The sequence below is a fragment of the Eleutherodactylus coqui genome, chromosome 10, assembly GCF_035609145.1.
Source record: "Eleutherodactylus coqui strain aEleCoq1 chromosome 10, aEleCoq1.hap1, whole genome shotgun sequence".
NCBI classification, from domain to species: Eukaryota; Metazoa; Chordata; class Amphibia; order Anura; family Eleutherodactylidae; genus Eleutherodactylus; species Eleutherodactylus coqui.
Genome location: NC_089846.1, coordinates 32,670,752 through 32,689,885, shown reverse-complemented (window position 1 = coordinate 32,689,885; position 19,134 = coordinate 32,670,752). Strand labels below are relative to the sequence as shown.

The window sequence follows — 19,134 nt, the reverse complement described above, 5'->3', positions numbered from 1 at the left end:
CTATTATTAAAAAGGCTAGCAAGCCTCCAGGAATTCTTCTCCAGAAAAAGTGCAAATTGCTCTTTAATTCTACTCTTGAAGGACTGCTCCCCTCCCTTTCAAGCATGGGTGACCACCACAACTGCCGATGTCCTGGGGGGGTCAGGCAGTCAGTGTCTTTTGTTATACATAGTGAGAGCTGTCATGTCCTAGCAGTAGAATTCCTGTGCAAGCGAGCGAAAGAGGCTGAATCTTAGCCCGCAGGGTAGCACGACTATACAGATAAACGTCTCCCAGTGAATAGGATGATACAAGGAGGCAAGAGCAAGACCACTCGGCGTGTGAACCTCAGTCAGACTTTTAAGACTAACCAGTCCTTGAAAATCTCCTGACTGCACATTGATACAATTGTAGCATTAGAGTTCTTCTGATGCCAACGTTGTGACAGCTCATAGTGTTGGCCTTCTTCAGAAAAAAAATCAGATTTACTGGTCAGCATTGATGTATGTAGTAATAAGACGAGAGGTTTTAGGGCAATCTGATTGTAAAATGAACATATACATCCAGTACCTCTATGGGTCACTGAAGGGCACAAACGGGAGAACATGATTCAGTGAGGGCACATTGTTCGTTGCTTAACGTAACCGAAAAGTTCCTCTTTAATTAAGAAGGTGATGGAAATGAAGAGAACATTAATGAAAGGAATGGCGAACGGGAGTCATGGGATGGGAATCGCTATAATGGGTGGCCCATGCTATAGAACCAGAGGTGGCTGATGTTCGAGTGCTTTTATGTAGCTATGGCTCTGTTCACACTTCCGTCTGCTTGTTTCGTCTTGCTGCGTTATTGTTTTCTGGTGAAGTATCCGAACCTCTGGATGGAGCCAAATGGAATCCATTATAATCGATGGGTTCTGACAGGCGCAGATCATTTCTGTTATTTTGACAGGTTCAGCATTAGAGATGAGCGAGCGTACTCGGAAAAGCACTACTCGCTCGAGTAATTTGCTTTATCCGAGTATCGCTGTGCTCGGGTCTGAAGATTCGGGTGCCGGCACGGAGCGGGGAGCTGCAGGGGAGAGCGGGGAGGAATGGAGGGGAGATCTTTCTCTCCCTCTCTCCCGCCCGCTCTCCCCTGCTCCCCGCTGCGACTCACCTGTCAGCCGCAGCGGCACCCGAATCTTCAGACCCGAGCACAGCGATACTCGGATAAAGCACATTACTCGAGCGAGTAGTGCTTTTCCGAGTACGCTCGCTCATCTCTATTCAGCATCTATCAAAGGCTTTAGTTAGATGGGTGAGTGCGATAATTGGACCTATATTGCATCTTGTAGTCAGTCCCACTTTTAAAATGCACAATTTGAATCGCAGTACATGTGTTTATCACGCCCGTGAAAAAAAATCACGTTGATCCAGTAGTTGAAGGGAGAAACGTAACACCCAGCGCTGTGAGGGCAGGTCCGTTGTCATGATGGAAGAACCCATCACCTGTTTGCCTACGCAATGCTAACCAATTTTTGACAAAAAACGACGTGATACCCTTGCCTTATCCTCCGTATTCACATAAGTCCCTGCAACTTTTTTTACGAGTGCTTTGGGCAGTGGGAAAGGAAGCAAAATGTCCCAGCTGCACGCTGTTTATACGTATCAACCATCACAAAATAGGAGAAAAACTCAGCAATTCGTTGAAAAGAAAATCACTGGAGCCAAACGTAACCTGCCCCAACAACATCAGCTGGCATACCGACTCAGAAGGGTCCTGTAGACATTCATCTAGCAACAGACATCCGTACTAGTAGCACTCCGGCCACCAGAGGAGGATTCTAGTTTCTTATGCTACCCCCTCATATATAAGGGGTGCTTCTCCCATTCTTGTTGCGTAGGCGTAGTAGTGTGATACACTGTGGAACTTGTTGGGAGGGTTCGGATAGCAGATCATGCAGTGGAGTGCGGTATTCTTTGGCTGGGCTTCTGGCGCCAAATCAAATACCGATACCCACATGGGTGTTGTTGCGGAGAGATTCAAGTTGTGCAAATAGGGAGAGCGTGACATACGGGTGTCTAGTAGCACATAAATCCAGGTTGCTAGTGTCGGAAATACATACTCCTTTTGCAGATATCCCCCAGGACGATGCCACCGCTGCCAAGTTTGCCCATTCCGGTCTTGCAACGTTAAAGACTGTGCCTTATTGTGTGGCCATCTGGCCAGTTTCCAGTCTAGTAAAGAACTATGTTTGCAAGCTGTCAGGTCTCTGTTGTCTTTGTGTCCGGCCGGTCTCATGTACATATAAATGAACAGTGTTTTTACCCTTTTAATATGTTAATGCAAGTGCTGATGGGCAGTGGTAACCTTAAAGTGTGGATGGTTGTGTGCAATGATCTCCCAACACAGGGCTGCGGCATAACAAGTCTTGAGACCAATGACAGCAACTTTGAGCTGCTCCAAAGGGGAACAACAAAATAGGGCCTATAGAGTAATAATAATCTGCTCAGCGCTGTAGAATATCTTGGTGCTATAGAAGTAATGGGATAGCGTGTCATGTAAGTGTAAGTATAGTGAGTTATCGGTACCACCTTCCTTTACCATGAAAGACATACAAGAATAAACCATGAATATGATGGCCATCTCCTTCATCTAGAGGAAAGAAGGTTTCTACATGGACACAAAGAGGGCTTCTTTACTGTAAGAGCAGTGAGACTATGGAACTCGCTGCCCGAGGACGTGGTGGTGGCAAAAGGGGGCCTGGACGCCTTTGTTGAGTGTAACCATACCGCATGTTATAATCACTGATTACTTCAAAAGTTTTGTTGATCTAGAGATTATTCCAATTGACAGATGGGAGTCAGCAAGGAAACTTTTCCTTTAAATGGGAAACTTGGGTCCTACCTCATTGGGGTCTTTTTCCCCTTCCTTTGGATCAACATTGAGTGGTGGTGGTGGGGGTAATAGGCTGAACTGGATGGACATATGTATTTTTTTCAGCCTAACATACTATGTTACATTGACTTGTTCTCTTTCTCTCATTAGAGATCCGCAGCCAATTGATTGAACAAGGAAAATGCATCGACGCTCAGTTGGAGCACCGGCAACAGTTGCTGCAGGAGATGAGTGAGTTCCTGCGCAGGAAGGCAGAGATCAACCTGGAACATTCCCGTAATCTTGAAAAGCTGTGTGATCGTTTCTCCTCCAAAATCCGCAACTCAAAGGAACATCATAGGTAATGGCCACTTCCAGAATCTTAGTCACAGTGGAGTCACTCTTAACCCCTTCCCAACTGCATCACGTAAACAAATGTCATGTGTTCACAAAGGGTGTGAAGAGTGGGCTTAGGAGCCGCATCTACTCTGTATCTGGCGGCTAACAACATCATACCAGTCAACTATATAGATACCGCAGACAAAACTGTGCATCTAAAGAGTCAGCCAGAGGGGTGGGTCCCTCTGGCGTTCCATCGGCTTCCCCCAGATGTGATTGTAAGGTGCTAATAAGATAGCATGGCAGCCCAGCGTCTAGTGAAGGCTACCAGGGCTGCAATGCACAGAGGCCTATTAAACCCTGCCTGAGGCAGGGCTTAATAGGCAACATTGAAAATTACAATATAGTTCAAGCGATTGCAAGATTTAATAAAATTTGTAAAACAGTAAAAAAAAATATTAAATGTTCAAAACCCCCCTTTGTCCTTTTTTTAAATGAAAAAAATCTAATTAACGTAAAACCCCACATATTTGGTATCGGCGTGTTTGTAAAAGTAGAAAGTATTAAAATATCATGCTATTTATCCAGTATGGTGAACACTGTAAAGTTCAGGATGCCAGAAGAGTGGGAACGCACTAAAAAAGGTATATAAATTTGGTACTACCAGAATCGTACTGACCCAAAGAACAAAGTTTGTCATTTTTATTGCACAGCGAACGCCGCAAAAACTGCGTTTTTTTGCATATCACCACCAGAGTTTTTAAAAGTTTTCCAGTAAATTATATAGTCTATTAAATGGTATCATTAAAAATACAACTCATCCCACAAAAATCAAGCCCTCAGACTTGCACTCAGTAAGTTAAGGCTCTAAAAACCCGGGATTGAAAAATGAGAATAAAAAAATGAAAAATCTCTGGTCTTGAAGGGATTCAAGTGAACCTCAGACCTGAAACTAAGCTAATAAATCGTAAAGGGGTCTTCATGGAGCTCTTAGATCCTTAGTGGTTGCAGTTGTCCTACAAAGACCATCCATCCAGTACAAAGCCTTCCTATTCTAGTAGATCCAAATACCATTGCTGTTTGGATGAAGTAAAATGACAACCACCAAAAGTCCCCCAATATAGCCCTCTGCTCACATCTTCCATGCATGCACAGTGAAGCGTGCTGTGTACACCTGGACTTCACAACGCTGCACTGCGCATGCGCCGTAAGATGTGCTATGTGGCCTTCTGGTTACATCTTAAGGTTGCCGGTCCACGGGCGATAATCCGCTTGCGATAAATCGCCGCAGATAACACTATGAAAAGCTTTCCATAGGCAAACTTTGGAAAGCACAGCCTGACATCCACAAGCGGAGAATCACAGCGATTCTCCACTCGCGGGACTGAAATCGCGTCATGCTGAGATTTGCCGCGATTCTCCAAGGTGAGCCTAGATCGCGGAGACCTGTCTGTGCTCCCCACTCCTTCCCCGTGGCGGATTATCGCTAGCAATATTCTGTCACGGCCGTGGACAGCAGCCTAAGATGCATGAGCAGTAAGTGATGTATGTATATTCCAACTTCACTGCGCATGCGCCAGATGTGCCATGTGGCATTCTGCTTATATCTTAAGATGCATGAGCAGTAAGTGATGTATGTATATTCCAACTTCACTGCGCATGCGCCAGATGTGCCATGTGGCCTATAGTTGCATCTTAAGATGCATGCACAGTAAGTGATGTGTGTATATTCCAACTTCACTGTGCATGCGCCAGAAGATGTGCCATGGGGCCTTCTGCTTACATCTTAAGATGCATTTGCAGTAAGTAAGGTATGTATATTCCAACTTCACTGCACATGCGCTGGAAGATCTGCCACGTGATCTTCTGCTTGCATCTTAAGATGTATGTGCATGCACGGAAAGACGCAAGCTGTTGGCTGCACAGTGCATGCTCGCGATTTCAGTGCGACAGTTACTGATGTCAGGAGCTGGGGGCGACGGTTGTCAAAAATAGGGAGCATGATTAGTCAGGTGACTCAGGGAGCTCTAGTCACTATCCAAATGACTAGAATCCGTGAATTTACAAACAGGGCACCTAAGAAATAAAGTAAGAACTTAGCATGACTGTTATTCTGTGTTTTGAAGACAAATGCATATATGTAATGCATTGAACATGCTGGATAGCGCTACAGTATCAGCCTAATAGTGCCATTTCTGGTGACAGGTTCCCTTTAACCAAGTAGAGCAGAGATTCTGTGTTGTAGATGGAGCCACCGTTGAACCCGTCCCACCACCATATTTTGCCCGCCTTTCATATTCTTCTAAACCACTTCTCTCCTCCTCTTGCTATTTAGGAAGGAGCAACCCCTTCTGTCCCCGGTCAACTGCTGGTACATGATCCTCAACCACACACGTCAAGAAAGCCGTGATTATGCCGCCCTCGGTGATGTGTACAGCTCGCACCTTATTCCACGTCTTACGCATACAGGGGAGGACCTCCTCCGACTCACCAAGAAGGTTAGAAGATTTGATTCCCACCCCTGTTCCAACCAAGGTTGCCCCGAAGCAACCAGAAATGTCTCTTCTGATGCCTATTACCATAAACCCAACCCTTTCGCAATCTAATTTGCAGGAGGGTCCCCAGAAAATTGGGACTGTTGGCAAGTATGCTTAGGACTGGTCACCTCACTTTACCCGAAAACGTTTTAACTGTAAAATGGACGAATATGAGGATTTATAGTTTTTTTTTCTCCACTCCTAATATACAGGACTATTTTTGTCACGAATATTTGAATGTGCGTCTTTCAGGCGATGTCACTGCATAATGCCGCATTTACATAACTATTTACATATCTATTTACAGATAGTCCTCCTTAAGTCGTCTCCTTATGGTGTTTTCTTTCCCGGCAGAGTAAAGACATTGGCGCTCAGCAGCAGGAGGATCTGATGAAGCTGGTGTCTGAGTTGCAAGGGGTGAGTATGGGGGAGGCTGGATGAGAAGTTTACTTCGAGTCATCATAACATAAAGTCACATCTGGCCGCGATTCAAAAGTCATCTGTCATATTTTTAATTTTTTTTGAACATGTGACTCAACCCACTTGGTATCCGTACCTGTCAATATGCAAAAAAAAAAAAAGAGGCCTTATGGGTAATCTCATAGGCATGGCAGCTCTGTGAGTCAGGGTACGGCATCTGACTCATGCCATCGAGATGACTGCTTTTCTCTAGTGAACCCTGGATACATACTTATTTTGTAGGCTGCTGTTTTTGGAATCCCGTGTTCCAGGCTGCCGTAAAACAGTTGGCGGAGTCCGTAGGGAATTCTGGCGCCTTGTGGCTGTAAGGGTTTATTTAGATCAGTGTTCCCAGTTATGGTCTGTAAAAAACGGACCGACTTTAATCGGCGTGATTGTTCGTGTTGCTTATTTATGCATTGTGTGTTCTTTTTTTTTTCTTCTGTCATACAATTTATTTTTTTTTTATCCCGTGCAAAAATAAAACCCCGGGTATGTTTTTACGTGGCAAATTCTGCTGCTTTTCTGCATCCATAACAAAGTCAAAATCTGCACTGTTGGTGTAGATTTTGACTCAAAATTAGCCATGTATTTGCAACAGATTTCAGAAGATATGGCACTCCCTTCCAAAGTCTTTGCACCGTTAACGCTCTCCGTCACCCAGTGGTCTGTAATGAGCGTGGAAGTGGCATCACCTGATCAGCCATCCTGTGCTCACTGCAGACTGCCGGGGAGCACTGACAGCGCAAAGACTTCAGTCTTGGGCGTGAATGGACCACTCCACCACATCCCATAAATGTTCGATTGGATTGGAAATTGGGCAGGCCACACCACTAGTAGGAACTCTCGAGAAGGCTCCTTGAACCAGTTCTTGACAATGTAGGCTTGATAGTACAATGCATTATCCTGCTGGAGTGTCCTATCATTGTAGAGGTACATAAAGTTCATGAAGGGCTGCAAATGGTCACCAAGTAGTGAACCTTAAAGAGCACCAGTGTTTAGGCGGACTAGTATACCCAACCTATGCCATGAAAATACATTCCACACCAGTATGAAACACCACCACCTTGCACAGTGCCTCGTTGATAACTGGGGTCATGGGGTCTGCACCACACACGAACCCTACCATCCATCCAAAACAATTGTTAATGTGATTCCTCTGGCCATGCCACATGTTGCCAGTCCTCTAGGGTCAAGTTGGCAACCTCACGAACCCAGGTGAGGCGCTGTGTCCAGTATCATGGTGGTGGCAGAGACACTCTAGTGGGTCTTCTACTCCTATATCCCATGGAAGCCAAAGAACGCTGCACCGACCTATGGGATATACAGGTGGGGCCTCCTGCATTGAATGTGGATGTGACTTCTGCTGTAGTTACTTGTCTGTTCACACGGACTATTTTCTATATAGGTATAAATACGTTTGGTGTGTTATTAACATTTGATTGATTGGATTGATACCCTTTCCTGGGAAAGTGTGCATAGAGAGATATCTTATCAGTCAGACCAAGTAGGATCACCCACTAGATTTATAGACGCACGATGAGCGAGTGTAAGACAGCAAATCATGTTCAATGTGATGGCTTCCCTTTGAGCAACGGGCAGTTCTTCATTTTCTGAAAACGGAATTTATAGCCTACGACTGGGAGATCATGAACCACAAAGAAATGACTTCTCCAATTACTTGTATTTTTACCCTTCTCACCAGAAAGTCATAAAAGTGAAATGCAGATTATTTACTGCTCTTTGATTATATGTGGACCACCCGACGACCTAAATAAAAACAATTAGAAATATGTACAGTAAATGTCAGATCTGAAGATCTAAAATAGATCTAAATCTATAAAATCTTTGGAGAAGACCTTTTAATAAGGATCCATTGCTGGACAGAATCAGTGGGGCTGGATGCATGGCCCTGCAGCCATGTTTCCTCTGTCGCTATCCCATTTTGTTCTCCAGACTTATCTCCCTTCATGAGATGGGGCTCTTCTTAGGTCCAGGTCCTGGTGCTCATTGTGCCAAGTGGACAGTCGCCACCATTCACACTCGGCGGATGATGTTGGACTCAAGTCTGATGTCACGTATTGAAAGTTAATAGTGGAGACTGTCTATTTGACATGTTGAGAGAATCGGGAGCCGGACCTAAGAAGACCCCCATCTGGGCGAAGGGAGGTGAGTCTGGGGAAAAAGAAGGGGATTGCATCAGCATGGAAGCTATGTAACCAGCCCTGCTGATTGTTTCCATTGAGGGGTCCTCTCTAGTGTATGATTACACATCGTGGAGTAAATCCACACTGCTTTGCACATTGCTGTAGAGTTGTTGCTGACCTTCCGCTGTTGAGATTCTACAGCAATTCCACTGTGTCTGATATCAAAATATGCTGCAGATTTTGGTGCAGATCTGCACCAAAATCTGCTACGTCTGAACGTACCCTAAAAAGCGTTTTTGGGGAACTTTCAAAAACTGTATAATTGGTGCAAAATGTACTGTTACATGAATTACTACAAATGCCCAAACTCCAATAGTAAGATTAGATTTTAGGCTGCAATAAACAGCTTATTGTGTGATATGTGTGTATTTCTCTTGCACTTTTGTGATGTATCCACAGCTGCATTAACAACCCTTCAGAGCTGAAATCTTTCAGTATTCTCAGAGCATATTTTGCTGACTTGCATTCCGGGAAGTGTAGGCCTTCCGTGGTGTTTGAGGCTGGATTCACACGGACTCATGCGTATTTGCTCCCCTATGAGCATATCGTTCATTTACTTTTTTCGCAACATCATATGCATTTGTGTGCAGTAAGAAAATATGCACCAATTGAAAAGGCTAATTAGGACTCCTTCACACGGGCGTAGATACGAATGTGCACGCTTTAGCGCAATGTATTTGCGCTGTGAACGAGATTGATTTGCATACGTGTCCGTGTAGTTTACTATATATATGTGCGTGGAACACCCCCCCACCCTGATTGAAATGGCTATTTAGCCTAATGAGGTCCAGACATGTTGTTTTTTTTTCATTGAATTGCGCATTTGTGTTCGCATTTCGCACCTCCCATGGACTTCTCTGCACACAAAATAGAGCAGGCCCTATTTTTTTGCGCGTATGAGAGCTGTGTGTGCAAAAAAAGGTAAATGTGAATGAACCCATTGAAATCAATGCGTTCCATTCTCTGCGTGTTGCGCAAATATGCCCGTGAGAAGGAGCCCTTAGTCTAATATAGTTCCATATGTGTCCTTTTTCCTGCGCAATTATGCTGTTTTTCATGCGTCTCCTATGTATTTTGCGTGCACATGCGCATCCCCATTGACTTCTATGGGGACTTTTGTGTGAAGGGAAAGTAAAGCTGAGCACAGACTTAAAGTGAGTCTATATACTGTATGTAGTTTTGCAAAGTACTTCATAAACAGAGAACTATATAGACTTTTCATAGCTTCTCCGTTGTCTCTCTGTGCACCCAGCTGCTGTGTATGGTAACTATCATGCATATCCTCCCCCAATGCTTAGACCGTCTAGATTTCATCTTCTTGCATAGTTACAGTAATATATAGACTTGCTGCTGAAAGTAGAAGTGAAAATGACCGGAAATTAGGCTGGAAAATGTCATTTTCACTATTTCAGCATTTTCAGTTTACTTTTCGTTGGAAGAAATATTCCAAAAAGTTTCTTGGTAAAAGTGTCAGCCATAATAAGAGTGCCAGCTGTGATGAACCCATGACAGCAGCGGACACAATGGACTACAAAAGTGACAGCCACAGTACACTTGTAACCTTCACAGTGCCCCCATAGAAGTACTAACTGTCACTTGGCCATGACTGTGCCAGCAACAATGCCCATAACAATGCCAGGCATGATGTGCCTAAAATTGTCAGCCGCAGTGCTTCTATATCAGAACCTACCATGATGTGTCCATAAACATACCAGGCACAATGCCCTATAACAGTGCTACTTTGGTGCCCCCATAAGATGCCAGTCATGATGATCCATAAAAGTGCCAACCACAATATACTTGTAACAATGACTGTCATAGTGCCAGCTACAGTGCCCTTATAACCCACTTACAAATATGCCCAACTTACATATAATTTTTTTGTACAGAACAGAAATTTCCTTAAATGGGGAGAATTGGCTTCTATCTTCTTGCATATTTTTGCCTTCCTCTGGATCAACATTGGGTGTTAATAGTCTGAACTGGATGGACTTATGTCTTTTTTCAGCCTTTCGTACTATGATACTATGAGGGATCTAAGACTGATCATGTCTTCTGGGGCAGATGTTTGGCCTCCCTGGACATTGGGAGATGTTAGGGTGGAGATTGCTGTGTTCGGAGTAGGAGTGTGCATGCAAAACCATCGCTTCATCCATGCAAGGACCTTCAGGACCTCAATTCATGGAATCGGTGGGGATCACAGTGATCATACCACCACTAATCAGAAAGTTATCCCCTATTCCATGGATAAGGAATAACTTTCTATCTTGGCACAACCTAGGGCTGGGTGATTTTTTTAGGATAATTTCCTTTTTTTTTACACTTTTTTTAGGTGACTTGAACATGCGACCTGTAGGATGCTCAGATAATATATTATATTATCACTATTCATGCCTATAACAAACCATGGCAGACCTGGACACTGATTGTGGCATATAAGGGAGTTAATAGCGGGGTACGGTCCTCTCACAACTCCCTAGCCTACGCCATCCCCCTGACATAAATATACACCAATGTAAAGTGTGTGTGTGTATATATATATATATATATATATATATAGGGGCTAGAGGGGTTATCCAAGACTAGAAAAAGGGTGACTTCTTTCAGAAACAGCACCACACCTGTTCACTGGCTGTGTATGGTGTTAGAACTCAGTTCCATGCATTTCCATTCACTGTTAACTCATGTTCATCACAGACTGAACATGAGTCAACAATGTGATGCAGCATCAAAAAAGGCAAACACAATTCTGGGATGTATTAAGAGAAGCATAGAGTCTAGCTCACGTGAGGTAATTACCACCCCCTACTCTTCCTAAGGGTTCCTACCCACTGGCGTTGCCGATTTTCGTGCGTGAAAAACGCTGCGTTTTTCATGCGTTTTTCGCGCGTTAATTTCGGAGCATATCACACCTTGAGGTGTTGCATTTTTGCAGCTCTCCATTGACAATCATGGGTGCATTAGGAGAAAAAAAAGGAGACATATGCAACTGACAGCTCCTATGTGAAAAATCGCAACGAAACGAAAAAAAAAACCCAAATGGACAAGAACACATTCTATACTAATTGCTCTTCAGAAAAAACACAAAACGCAATTTAGCATCGCAGGAAAAAAAATCGCCAGTGGGTAGGCACCCTAAGTCAGACCTCATCTGGAATACTGTGTCCAATTCTGGGCTCCCCATTTTAAAAAAGACACAGACAAACTGCAGCAAGTTCAGAGAAGAGTCACCAAGATGGTGAGCGGTCTGCAAATCATGTCCTATGAGGAACGGTTAAAGGATCAGGGAATGCTTAGCCTGCAAAAAAGAAGCCACAGATAAACTATGTCATGATCACAATGACTTGTGGTAACCGATGAGCTCCACTATGCCACAGCTACTTTGTGCTACATCTGTATACCGTGCGTAATGTATCTTTCACTATTGAAGTAAAGTTGAATCATTTTATTTTGCTTTTAGAAAGTTTTTCCAAAGACTTATTTTAGAAAATGAAAAAAGATGCACACGGACACACCCTCGTGGCGCTGCGCCAGTGTAAAATATAACCATATTACTCATTTCCTCTATTGAAATGCTTTAAGGAACTTTGGAAACTGAGAGAAATGTTTTTAAGAGACTTTATCCTTTAATCACACTTTAGTTGCAGAACTTTGAGTGAGGCTCTAGTTTTCTGGTGTCAAAATATCAATATAGTATTGGCATATGCCAACCGATCACGTCATTAGGAACAGCTGGCGCATGAGATATTGTGATCAGTAACGTAGTACCACGTGATGGCCGCATCACAATCTGCTCTCGGATAATGTGCCGACCTCTCCTTTGCACAGCAGAAGGCAACATTAGACAGTCATGGGTAAACGTGATGACTTGAGGGACTCTGACTGCAGGCAGATTGTTGGTTCCCAGCGGTGTGGTGCCAGTATTTCTGAAACAGTCTCACTTGTTGGCTGTTCTTGAACCGCGGTATCAAGAAGGTGCCAAGACTGGTTGAATCATGGACAGACAGCTGACAGAAGATCACACAGCAGTAGACCATATGTAGTTGATCCTATAGGTGAACATTGGGTGGCACGTCTGGTATCTCAGCCACTAGTGGACCGACTAACCCAGCAGTACAACAGAGGGAAGTTAGATACATTTCCACAATGACCATGCGTCGTACCTTGCATTGACTGGGGTTCAGTAAATGAAGACCAAAAAGGGCGCCCCTGATGACTCTGTGTCACCTCCAACATTGTATCACATGGGCCCAGAAAAGATGATGCCAGTATGATGCCTAAACAACAGCTCCATACTTTTGCAAAATAATAATGCTATACGGTGCTCAGACCAAACACTGGTAGGATAATTCGCTGTACTGTACTTAAAGGAGACCTGTCATGAGATAAAGTCAGTGGTACTGGTTGATGGCTCTGTAGCCATACCCCATTGACTCAGTTTTTCTCTTTTCCATAGTCAGCTCCCTTCACCTAGATAGGCTCTTTTTAGGTTTGGCTCCAAGCACTGTCAGTGTCTCAAGTGGTTGGTCTCCACTGCTCACTCTCAATGGGTGACATCAGAATGTCAAATAAGAAGAGCCGGTCAGGGTGATGGGGGGTGAGTATAGGAAAAAAAAACGGATAGTATCAATGGGCCACAGCTAAAGAGCCGTGCACACACCTCAGCCTTTATCCCATGACTCTTTAAAGTAGAACTGCATCTTTATAAATGTTGGACATGTCATAAAGGCTTATCAAAAGTTTTTATTGTGAGGTCCAGGTGTTGAGACCCCCCCCCCCAATTTGGATTTATAGAACAAAGCAACAGAAGCAGTCAGCTAAGCGATGTCTATGTTCAGTAATTAAAGATGGACTTTAGACTTTCTATTGAGTCCATCTTCAGCACTTCTGCTACTTTCTTCTAGCAAACGGTAGGTGTCTCAACCGCTCTGATCCCGGAAGAAGATGCGGCGGTCACATGATTGGCTGAGTTGTCATTTGCGCAATATTTTATAACATTCCCAGTCCCTAAATTTTTTCTCCACAGCTTAGAAAGCCGCTTTAAGATTCACGGTGGTTACGGGCTATCTGTGACACCACTCTTTTTTTTGGGCAAGTTTATTGTAATGTTCATTGCCAACTTTAAAGTTTTACATGTAGCCCTAGAAAGAGACAGTTGAATGACTGAGATGTGCAAGTTGATAATCCACAAAGTAGATGTCAACCCATAGTAGTAGGTTATTGCAGAGGTTCTTCCTCAGTAAGTCATATGACTGTCATGTAACCCGAAATATAACTGGTGAGAAGGAACCTTCTACTGGACTGGTGTAAGAGGACTTGTCTTCTCATTGACAGGCCATGAAGACTTACCAGCTGTACCACAATGACTGTTTGAACTCTGAGCACAAACTACGGGAGGCAGAGAAGCAGGACGAAAAGCGCACAGGCAAAGTAAGCGAGCAGACGGCAAGCTCCCCGGTGGCTGAGAGGGGGCCGAGACGTAGCTCACTGAAGAAGAGCGAGAGGCTGGTGGAGAAGGTAAAGAGCAATGTATTATGGAAAATCTGAAACTTGAAACCCATGGGCCCTGAAGCAAAATCTGTAACTTGGCCTCCAACTACTACTTACTTTACTGAGGGCCCAATGGCCTTCTAAAGCAGGCCTTGTAGATGAGGTAGCTATGCATTGAATGCTTGATTGGCAAAGAGCTAGCTCTTCCAACTCACCAATGGACATGCACACTCTGCTACATGTTTATTTCAATAGGGAAAGGGGATGGGCGGTTAGCTGCCACCATATACCTCTAGCACAGACTTACCTCTAAAGGGGTGACTCTTCTTGTCCACAACATGTGCCATTGGGAAACGTAGGCCCCAATACACATAGATTGTTGGCCATTCCTGAAGATAGCATCCTTTGCCTTCAATTCCCCTATAGCTGTGCCAGATCATAAATGAAGAATTGCATTGTGGCCATGTAGTTCATGCACTTTCTGGGTCTTGGCAAGATAGATGCGGTCTTTATAGCTTCTCTATTAGGGTAAATTATGGCGGTCCTTTGTACAGTATTTCATAAACCAGACAACTAAATTATTAATTGGTTTTTTTTCTCAGAGGTTGAAAAAATATCAAGAGAACAGTCAAAAATGCACAAAAGCCCGAAATGAATATCTCATCAACTTGAACACAGTGAACTCCAACCTCAATAACTACTATATCAATGATGTCAGTGACCTCATCGACGTGAGTGGCTTTGACCAACTGCGCTCTGTTTCATTCTATATCATTATTTATGCACTCTGGTTACTTTCCTTGTTTTGGTCTCTACAGTGTTGCGACCTTGGCTTTCACCTGTCTCTGGGGAAGACGTTGCGAGTTTTCCTGCAGGCCGAGGAACGAGTCCAAGCCTCTCGACAGCAAGGTCTGCAGGCCATTGATGGGGCAGTTGATAACTTAGATGCACAGGCTGACAAAAACAAGATGATGGAGATGCGGGGTGACGCCTTCTGTCCTCCAGCACGATTTGAATTCCAGCCCCACGAGGGCGATGAGGTATGGAGTCGGCTTGTCTCATGATTGTCAAAGCTAACTTGAATGAGGAAAGTTCTTTTTAAACACATATCATGCTCAATTCTCTCAGGTGTTGGAGGTCCGATCTGAGCCACTTTTTCACCAGGAGCTAATTACCAGATTTCAGCATATTCAGTCCAGGTTAGAAAAGGAGCATCTAGAAACTGAAGAGGTATGTTACACCAGTGGTCCCCAACCTTTTTGGCACCAGGGACCGGCTTCAAGCAAGACCATTTTTACAAGACCTGGCAGGGTGGGGCGGGACATGGGCGGGGCTTTGGTTATATGGGGCAGGGTTATGAAGGGAGTTGGAGCTTAGTGCATTATTATTTAATTATGACATTTAGAATGTCCTGGCAGTACACACATAGGGCAGTATATAATCTCCCCCCCCCCCAGTAATAGACAACCCCAACTCAGTAATTAGCAGGTCCCCTCCCCCCCCCGGTAATAAGCAGCCCCTTCCCCTGTAATAAGCAGCCCCTTCCCCTGTAATAAGCAGCCCCTTCCCCCCCCCCCAGTAATAAGCAGGTCCCCCCCCCCAGTAATAGGCAGCCCCTTCCCCTATAATAAGTAGCCCCTCCCCCTAGTAATAACCAGCCCCCCCTGTAATAGGCAGCCCCCCCCCCAGTAATAGGCAGCCCCTTCCCCTGTAATAAGTACCCCCCCAGTAATAAGTACCCCCCCAGTAATAAGCAGCCCCTCCCCCCAGTAATAACCAGCCCCCCCCAGTAATAACCAGCCCCCCCCCAGTAATAACCAGCCCCCCCTCCAGTAATAACCAGCCCCCCCCCCGTAATAGGTGTAATAGGCAGCCCCCCCAATAATAAGTACAGCCCCCCCCAGTAATAAGCAGGTCCCCCCAGTAATAAGCAGCCCCTCCCCCTAGTAATAACCAGCGCCCCCCAGTAATAGGCAGCCCCCCAGTAATAAGTACCCCCCCCCCCGTAATATGCAGCCCCCCAGTAGTAACCAGCCCCCCCCCTAGTAATAGGCAGCCCCTTCCCCTGTAATAAGTAGCCCCACCCCACCCCAAGTAATAGGCAGCCCCCCGTAATATGCAGCCCCCCCACCCATATACTTACCTCCTCCCTGCTGTCGCTCCCTCTCTGCTTGCCCTGACGTCAGCCCGGAACGCTTCCTCCCCGAGTCCTCTCCTGCGGAACTAATGAGCAGGGGACTCGGGGAAGAGAATCCTGGCTGCACAGACATCAGTGTGTGTGCCGGGATCAGCGCAATTACCAGCGGGGAGCTGCGGCGCCCCCGCTGGTAGTCGCTTCAGTGGTCAGCGGCGTCGGCACGCCGCGGGCCACATAGCACAAGGCAGCGGGCCGGATTCGGCCCGCTGGCCTTGTGTTTAGAGCAAAAGTTCCCGCCGCTGCCGCGGACCGGCGCTAAACACCCAACGGCCCGGCCCCGGTCCGCGGCCCGGTGGTTGGGGACCCCTGTGTTACACCATCACTCCACTCCTCTACGAATGGCAAATATAGTCCTTATACAGATGCTAGGATTTTAGGTTGGTCAAGTTAAGTTCTCTCTTGGGTTGTAGATCATGTGAAATTTGATGTGCTTTTTTGGAAAGACACCTTATGAATGAATCGCCATTCTGAAAGTAGAGAAGACTGGCAGATACCCTACCAACCGGAATATCTACTCATATATGTGACCTAATGATTGGTTGGCTTGATAGTGCCAGTGTTGATCACTGAGTTTGCTTATTATTATTTTGGGCTGTTTTCTACTGTAAACGTCAGTGATAGCAATATTTACTCTAGAAAAAAGACGGCTAAGGGGTGATCAAATAACTATGTATAAATACATGAGGGGACAATACAAGGATCTCTCCCATGATCTGTTTATACCCAGGACTCGTAGGTAACAAGAGGGCATCCACTACGTCTAGAGGAAAGCAGGTTTCATCACCAACATAGAAAAGGGTTCTATACTGTAAGAGCAGTGAGACTGTGGAACTGTCTGCCCGAGGATGTGGTGATGGCAAAATCCATAGAGGAGTTTAAAAGGGGACTTGATGTCTTTCTAGAGTGGAAGGACATTATAGGCTATAAATCTTAGGTTAATTGTTAATCCGGGTATACAGGCAGGTAGGAACTATTAGGGGTTGATCCAGGGAATAGTCTGATTGCCATTAGGGAGTCGGGAAGGAATTTTTCCCCCAAAAGGGCTAATTGGCTCCTGCTCTTGGGGTTTTTTGCCTTCCTCTGGATCAACAACACAGGAGGATAACATGCTGGACTAGATGGACATTGCCTTCATTCGGCCTTACATACTATGTTACTATGTAATATAGGGAACTAGATCCACGTAGCCATCAAATTGTGGCTTTTAAATCCCATAAGAGCTATGGGGTGACTGCCTGTATCAACCTCAGGAATAATATGACTATGACCACGTTATTACGTGACGCTCTTTCACTGGACTGCTTGACTCTTCCCCCTTCACCAAAGTCCTCTTTACTTGGGGATCCTCACCTCTAGGACGGAGAAGTCAAGCAAATGCAGTATGGTTCTGGTCACATTTGGTCTAAGACTCAATTGCAAATTATGTCGAATATGATGGGTAGAATAACATTGCATGAGACGTTAGTCTTCCTGTTAAAGCAACGGTCATCTCAGCAAAACACTCGATGGATCCCATTGTATGTTAGGTACACTGGGCTCCAGAGATATCCATGAGATACTGGTGGTATCTGTCATGCAATGGATCTGGTATTGCTTATTGGTGTCCACTTTAAATGGAAGCCATTATGCAAGTTTGAGCAGAACCTTAAACGAAGCGTTCAGTGTTAGGCCAGTCTCACACGGGCGATCTGGATTCTGCATGCAGGAGCCTGCAGTGGAATCCGGCTCTGACCATGGCTGGCGACCCCATGTACCTTCTTTTTCTTGTATTGTGGACGCTTGCTGTCGGTCATACGCAGTACAGATATACTGTATAAAATTGTATGTCCCATGCCATCGCTAAGCAATGACACGGGTACCCACAGCTTATCCGCAATGTCAATTGTGGACAGGCTGCGGGTCGGACAGTCTCCATTGACTTTAAGACATGGAGCTTGCAGAAAAATAGAGCATGCTGTGATTTTTACTCCGCTCATGGAAATCACAATTCTTTTCTGTGAGTGAGAAAGAAAAAGCAAAAGTACATACCATTTAATGCATACCATTTGCTGTGGATCCTCCATGCAGATGCCGGCAACGGATCCCACAATGGAAATTTGGTCAAGTTAGACCGGCCTTACTGAGTTATGTGCCACAACCGTGTCCCCTGATGAGTTCTTCTATGCATAATAAAATACCTTCTCCCATCCGTCATAGCTCCAGGTGTTGCGGTGGGCCTGGGCATGGTAACATGGCTTGTAAGGCTGAAAAATGACATACGTTCATCCTATAATCCTGCATTATTGATCAGTGGAAGTCAGTTTTCCCTATTTTAGGAAAAAATCTCCTTCCTAACTCCAAATCTGGCAGTCAGAATGAATCCCTGGATCAACAACCCAGACAAACACAAAACAGGCAACAGCACAAAAGACCTCATCCTCCAGGACCCCCCTGCTCCACCAGCATCACACATGGGACGCCTCAGCTCCAAAGAGTCTTTCTCCACGGAGCTGAAATGTCATGCACACATTGAAGTTCATCCTTATTCTATTTTCCCATAACATTTCTGAATCCAGTACTGGATGCTTTTCGGTTGTCGATCTTTTATGCCAAGGGCATGGAATCAGAAACGTAGAAGAAGTCGAGATGGAACCATAGTATGTAATGTGTGAAGTGGAGACCTCTTTGATCTCCTTTTCACTAGATTTTCCCTAGGTTTCAGTTCCTTTGGCAGTTTTTATGGCAGCTATAGTCATTTCATTGGTAGTTTATCTCTTTTAGGTAACTATGTTGGAAAACCCCATAACACATAATTAATTCTACTTTTAGACTGCAAGCATGTTCTCATTCAGCTCCCTGCATTTAAAGTTCTCATCCGCTTTCATTGCAGGTGAACAAGACACTTAAAGCTACTCTTCAGTCTCTACTTGACCTCATAGGAGCTGATGACTTTGACTTATCCGACGCATTTCAGTCCAGCCAGTCTACCGAATCCTTAAAATCCACTGGATCAGACACCAGCAGTAAGACAAGCACAGCCAAAAGACGGGCCAACCAGCAGGACACAGAGACCTTCTATATTACAGTGAGA

At 44.9% G+C, this 19,134-nt stretch overlaps 1 protein-coding gene across 2 annotated transcripts in view; it reads left to right on the top strand.

Annotated features, from left to right (window-relative positions):
- Positions 1 to 19,134, top strand: part of ARHGAP4 (Rho GTPase activating protein 4) — a 103,664-nt gene that overhangs the window by 40,544 nt on the left and 43,986 nt on the right. For both annotated transcript variants that reach the window (XM_066580783.1, XM_066580782.1), the window contains exons 2-9: positions 3,007 to 3,196; positions 5,510 to 5,672; positions 6,066 to 6,128; positions 13,712 to 13,894; positions 14,470 to 14,598; positions 14,686 to 14,907; positions 14,996 to 15,097; positions 18,934 to 19,128. In XM_066580783.1, coding sequence (XP_066436880.1) covers positions 3,007 to 3,196; positions 5,510 to 5,672; positions 6,066 to 6,128; positions 13,712 to 13,894; positions 14,470 to 14,598; positions 14,686 to 14,907; positions 14,996 to 15,097; positions 18,934 to 19,128 — 1,247 coding nt within the window. The remainder of the gene's footprint in view (positions 1 to 3,006; positions 3,197 to 5,509; positions 5,673 to 6,065; positions 6,129 to 13,711; positions 13,895 to 14,469; positions 14,599 to 14,685; positions 14,908 to 14,995; positions 15,098 to 18,933; positions 19,129 to 19,134) is intronic.